Genomic DNA, 6,285 nt, shown 5'->3' with positions numbered 1-6,285 from the left:
TTAATTATCTGCACTGGAAGAATGTTTATCAACATAGTATTTGTGGTATCTATAGCTTCTGTAATAAATGGTGTGTAATTTATTAATATGCTACTCTCTGTCTTGAAGCAAGTTAACCTTTATATATAATAATGTTCAGAGTTGTTTAAATTCCTTGATTTATTTATGAACTGATGCCTAGCAAGTTTTCTCGACATCTTGTATTTCACCACTTGGTTCCTTAATCAACATGTTGAATATGAACTTTTATTGAGCATAAACACATATGCAAAACGTTATATATACCCCCTGAAAAATACCTTTTCCTTCTCTAATGGAAACCATGCATCACCCTTCTTATCAAACATCGTCACTCAATTAATTATTCATCTCCACTAATGAAAAACTCCTCCTTAGCATTGCTCGCTCCTTATCTCACCTCTAACACAACATTATGGAGCATTTGAATTTCTCGATGGAGATTTGGATCTTAAATGATAGTGGAGATGATCAGATAATAGATTATTCAAGACAGAGACTAAAGGCAGAAATTTGAAAGAAATCATATGAAACCCTATGCGTCATCGACTTTTGTTTACAGTGACTACACTCATGTTATGGCATGCCAACAACATTTTTTTTTGGTAGTCCTTATGATAAATAGCATAACAACTGCATATTATATGTGGGCTAGCGGATGACCATATAACTATTTTGATACCGTCCACCATACCTGGGATCTAGTCAATACATTTGTTCCTTTTCTTTGATTTGAACTACTGCTAACTTATTATATATGTGACCAATTCTAGCGGGTCATCAGTACGTTCATCCTTGATACTCTTATATTTTTCATATAAAAAGGACAGTAGTATATTTATGGTGAAATTTTTTTTCCAAAATGCTTTTATCAGTGGTAGGGATATTACAAATAGTTTTCTCCTTCGTGCAATCTTATGTGAAATAAAAAGAAGGAAATCCACGGGTAAATTGGTAAAAAAGAAACAAACCCACTGGTAAACCTTTTGAAACTTGATTTTTCAAAAGAATGTGAGAAAGTAAATCTGTCTTTCTTTATTAAATAATGTCTTCATACTGAAGACACTGTTAGTACAAAGTTAAATAAACAATATATTGGGCTATTATTTGGAAAATCATAAAAAAACTGAATGCAGAGTGATCATTTCTGCAGATTGTTTAGGAAAAATAATCCAAACTTTGTCCAATAAGTAGTTATTGTTGTAATCCATCAGACATCTATGTTCATCAAATGCTCATTGAGTTTGTGCAACTCTAGCCTAGCTAAAAAAACATCATTCTCCATTTTGAAAGGTTACACAACAAATCAGACATCTCCACAAGAATTCAGAAACTAACACTATTTTTTCGCATGACCCTGCCCTGTTGTTGTGTGCGATCCATTCCAATCTGTTGAGATATGCAGTTGTCAAAGTGTGGCACATAGCATTCTACTAGAAATATTTTTAATTTAACCTCAGGATGTGGGTAACTGAAGATTATATAGATCTGGTATGGTAACTGGTCTGATGAAAGCCGGTGACCCATACTCCCATCTTGGTGAATTTTTTTTTGAAGAACTTGGTAGGATCACTTCGAACTTTCAGTAGAAGACATTCACAATAACTGGTCTGATGAATTTTTTTAGTGTTCTATCCCTTCTGAGCACACCATCGTTGAGTAGGTTACAATGTGCATGTCACACAGTTTGATACTCCATCTATCTCAAAAAAATCAGCATATGTAAGTTTTTAACTAATAATAAACTAACAATATATATATATTTGTATATTTGAAATATTTCCATATGATGTTACTTTCGTAGTTGCTGATAATATAGTATTAAAGCAATCAATGGTCAAAGTATAATATTGGAGACTGAAACTGATATGCCTTATATTTTGAGTCTGAAGAGACTATACTACGAAAGTTGTCTCCTATTACACTTGATCAGAATGATGGTAATATTACATGGTAACTTGTTAAAGCTGTTACATATTCAATGGAATCGATATATTTTTTGGATGATCACGGGTGTTTCTGGTCCAAATTTCTACTTTATTTGTAATGCTGTACTTCCTCAAAAGTTAAAAAAAATCAAAATTTTAATTTCACAATGTAGTAGTTGATCTTAAATTCTTAATAAAGGAATAGATATAAAGGAAGGAAGTGCCTGCCGACACCAGTATGTCTTAATTTCTGCCTTGGTAGAAAATGGACTTCTGTTCTGAACATGCAATTAGTTAATAAAGTGCGTTGGGGGCATCGCAGGTTTTGTATATATATGCCTTGGAGCCAATACGGCCAGGTATGTGCGAAACAAAATTTCCTGGATGCATTGCAATTTGTTTTTGAAACAGATTTATCTGGTTGTTTCGATAGTTGTTTAGTGGTAAATCATAACAAAAGTTGGATAGTTTCAAAAATTAAGTCCTGCGTATCTTGATTCATGAAAATATTAGATATTGGTCAAGTTTGATCATAGATGACATGAAGCTGGTACTGAACACTGATGCTTACGAAATACTGATGATGTCTTTGTGAATAAAAAGAAAAAGAAAGTAAGACAGCCGTCTGTGGGATGTGTGGCAACTCCAGAAGTAAGAAAAGCAATACAAAAAAGAGAAAAAAAAAGAGGCTTGAAAATCTCTGAAAAATAATGTGGTTTTCCTTCACTTTCAAACTTCTTAATTCGATGAACAACCAGTTTAAACTTGGCTTTTTCCCCATTGATTAATGGAAATGTAAAATAAGTTAGAATATTAGGACAGTTGTGTACACAAGAAGATGAATGCTAGCTCAAGTTGGTTATATAAGAAATTATTATATTATGTCAGTTTTTGCTCCATTTAATTTGATTCAAGATGCACTGAATTGTGGATAGTCATATGGCCCTAAAGGCTAGCCGCGAATTACTTGTATTGGTTGAATTGCACATATCTAAGGAGATGCAACCGTGCAACCTTGGCCATGGCCATGTGTTCTGGTAGATAGAAGTTAAGACGGTTTCCCAATAGCATCAATTCGACAAAGGCTCATAATATAAATTAGGATGGTAGTCGATCATGGTTAATTCTGGGGCCTGTGAACAGTTGGGTATGAAGGATGTGAATGAAATCACAGCTGTATTAATTGGCTGTGGTGTTGGATTAGCTATTTTTTGTTTACCACCCTAGGTCTAGAATGGTTAATGTAATATATGTAAATGACAAAAATACAGATAAGTCAATGTAAATTATATTGCAGGAAGAACTGGATGTCATTGTCTCTGCTTATTAGCTTATCATATCATTGCAGAGATCATAGATTGCATACAGGTAGCGTGCAGAAAATGATAAATGTAAACGTGAGGGTACATTTTGGGTTTTGGATGTGGAGCCCTTTCCACGATGGACTTGGCTTCAGATCATAATTATTACCAATAAAGAGTATATATGTGATAATGGTACCTATTTAATTCATAAAAATCTAGCACCTTGTTGTCGCTGACATATTAATATTCTTCTTGCTTCTCTTCGTGCATTTTGATCCTTCCTTCCATGCCCATGTATAGTTTCAACAAAAAAGTTGGCAACCATGATTTTGTAACACCATATCCAGTTTGAAGCAGTGGGGTTGACATGTGAGCATAAGGTTGTGTAGTGATAGTTTAATACCAACTTAAAAATTTAGGTGTGTAGGGGTCTATTTATAAGCCTTGATACAACTCCTTTACATAAAGCAATGATAATAGTATGCGGATATAAAAGTGGAATAATACAGATTCTGGAGACAGAGTGTTACAAATTTTTTCCAATAATACACATCGTAGTTGTCTATAACCCTTTTTTATTTTTGCATAAACTTGATAAACTCTTGTGCTTTGCTACAGATAGAACAAATAAAAATATATTTTGCCTGAAATATTTTACATGTCGTTTTTCTATAGCGAATATGTACCTTAATTTGATTTATACGCGGCTATCCATTCAGATTTGATTGCTTCTTAATCTTAAGAAGATAAGAGCTATGTAATTTACAAAATTTACAATAGGAGTAGGAACGGTGACAAATTCACTGCCACAACCACTGTCTTCATTTAAAGGAGTATTGATATTGACCTTTTATGCTTACAATTATTAACATCAAGAGTTTATGTCTTTCTGTGCTCAGAAATAAATATGGTAGGGAGGGAGGTATTTTCCTGAATAACCAAGCTCCCAAATCAATGTTCTGGAGAGGTTTATTAAATATCAAAAGTTGGGTTTTGAAAGGCTCAAAGTGGACCCTTGGGAGAGGTTTATTAAATATGTTTCCTTCTGGAAAGATATTTGGAGAGGAGAGGTAACTTTAAAAATCATTTTCCCTTACCTCTTTGAGATCTGCAATCAACAAGACATTTCTGTCTTCTCGGTTAGAGAGATGGGAATCAACTGTTTAACTTTCAGAAGAGTTTTTAACCATAATGATTTTGTTTGCAGGGGTGAGTTGAGGGAAATTATTAGCAATTTGCAGAGGGAGAGTTCTGTTTCAGATATTGATGAGCTTAGATGGGCTTTAGATAAGAAAGGGATTTATACCTCTAAATCTATGTATATTTTTCTTACTTTTAGGGGAATTGAGGACTTAGAGATGCAACTGAATTGGCAAGCTCCAATTCCTTTGAAATTGAAACATTTTTTGTGGTTGGCTTCGAAGAATAGAATTCAATCGTCTGGGCAATTAAAAAAGATGGGTTGGGAGGGAGATGATGCTTGCAAACTTTGTAATAATTATGGGGATTCAAATCATATCCTTTTTACCTGTCCTTTGGTAGTTTTTGTTTGGTGTTTGTGTAGAGATGCTCTGAATTAGAACAGAATTCCGACTTCTTTTGAGGATTTTGCTGATTGTGATCTTTAGAAGGTCAGATCTAAAGTCCCTAGAGTTGGGTTTGTGTTGTAGCTGCTTGCTGTTGGCATTTGTCGAAAGTGAGGAATGATATTGTTTTTAGAGATGTGTTATTACAATCTCCTGTACTCATCTCTTTTCGGATGGTTTGCTGTTTATTAAAATGGAAGGTGCTGCATGGTGAGGGAAGATGAAAGGAGAATTCTGGATGGATGGATTCTGGCTCTTCAACAAGTGACTAGAAATCTTCAAAATCGTAGAACAGGAAATTGCCTAGTTGTTTGCTGTTTTTTTGGTCTGACTCGTATGTGGCTTATGAGTTGTGCTTCCAGTTTGGGTTCCAACCTGGACCTATCCCGGAGAGCACATATCACGTTTTAAAGGCGAGTCGTAGATTCCAACGGGAACATATTTTTGTTGTCATTCTCAAATTAGTAAATGAACTGCTGTGTACCTTTTCCTTTAATTTCCGTTAGATCACGTTCAGCTATCGCGGAATGAAAATGAGATGAACACAAAGGAAAGCGAGACAATCAAGTTTGCTACAAATTCGCACTCAGATGATACAAATACAGTGGACACGTACGACGAGTGTTCTTCAGTTCGATCTGTCATCACAAATTAAGGTTCTAGGTACAGTACAGGCAGGCCGCATGTTGCCTGCCATGGCTGGCCAATGATCGATCGTGCTGACGATGAGAACGAGATCACCATTTCCAGAAGACATTGGATCCGCACTTGTACTTCTCCTTCCCCTCGCACTCGATCTCCAGGTCGTCGGTGATGAACGGGACTTTCTGCATCGATCCAAAAACAACACCGAGAGCACATGAAATCAGATCATGATCATCTCTATCTCATAGGTGAGAATGAATGTAACTGACCTTCTGCTTGGCGAGGTCCTGGCAGCCGGTGAAGTTGTAGGGGAACTGGCAGCTGCCGAACTCGACTGTGTACGCCCGCGCGAAGTTGGCGCCGCTCGTCGCCAGCCTCTTCTTGTCGTTCAGCTCCTGCACGCGCATGCAATCACCCTCGCCGTCAGCGCTCTAGCTAGCTAGTTACCTTCTAGCTCGCTCGATCGACGACGATGGAAAGGAGAAGGGACGGACGGATGGATCAACCTTGTTGGCCTTGCTCTTCTCGAGGTACTCGTCGATGACGCCGGCCCTGGCCTGGGAGGCGGTGGCGGCGAACACGGCCGCCATCCCGAGCAGCGCCGCGCGCCTGCCTGCTGCAGCGCCGTCGGCGGCTCTGGGCGGCGCGGCGACGTGCACGCGCGACGCCGCCGCGGAGGAGGCCGTCTGCGGCACCGCCGCGGCCGGCTTGAGCCCGACGACGCTGCTGTTCACTCCGGCCATGGCTGCTGCTACGTGCTCGCGTGAGTGGGTTCGGATTGGATGGCTGGGCGGCGGCGACGAC

General features: G+C 38.0%; 1 protein-coding gene across 1 annotated transcript; it reads right to left on the bottom strand.

Annotated features, from left to right (window-relative positions):
- Nucleotides 1–5,385: 5,385 nt before the first annotated feature.
- On the bottom strand, nucleotides 5,386–6,285 carry LOC102722348 (photosystem I reaction center subunit N, chloroplastic). The gene is made up of 3 exons (XM_040529549.1): nucleotides 5,988–6,285; nucleotides 5,751–5,876; nucleotides 5,386–5,663 (listed from the first exon to the last, which is right to left on the bottom strand). Exons 1-3 carry the CDS (start codon nucleotides 6,222–6,224, stop codon nucleotides 5,574–5,576), a joined length of 453 nt encoding a protein of 150 aa, XP_040385483.1. The 5' UTR covers nucleotides 6,225–6,285; the 3' UTR covers nucleotides 5,386–5,573.

The sequence above is a fragment of the Oryza brachyantha genome, chromosome 12 (assembly GCF_000231095.2).
Source record: "Oryza brachyantha chromosome 12, ObraRS2, whole genome shotgun sequence".
In the NCBI taxonomy this organism is placed as follows: domain Eukaryota; kingdom Viridiplantae; phylum Streptophyta; class Magnoliopsida; order Poales; family Poaceae; genus Oryza; species Oryza brachyantha.
Note: the sequence above shows the minus strand (reverse complement) of the source record. Positions and strands in the feature narration are given on the sequence as shown.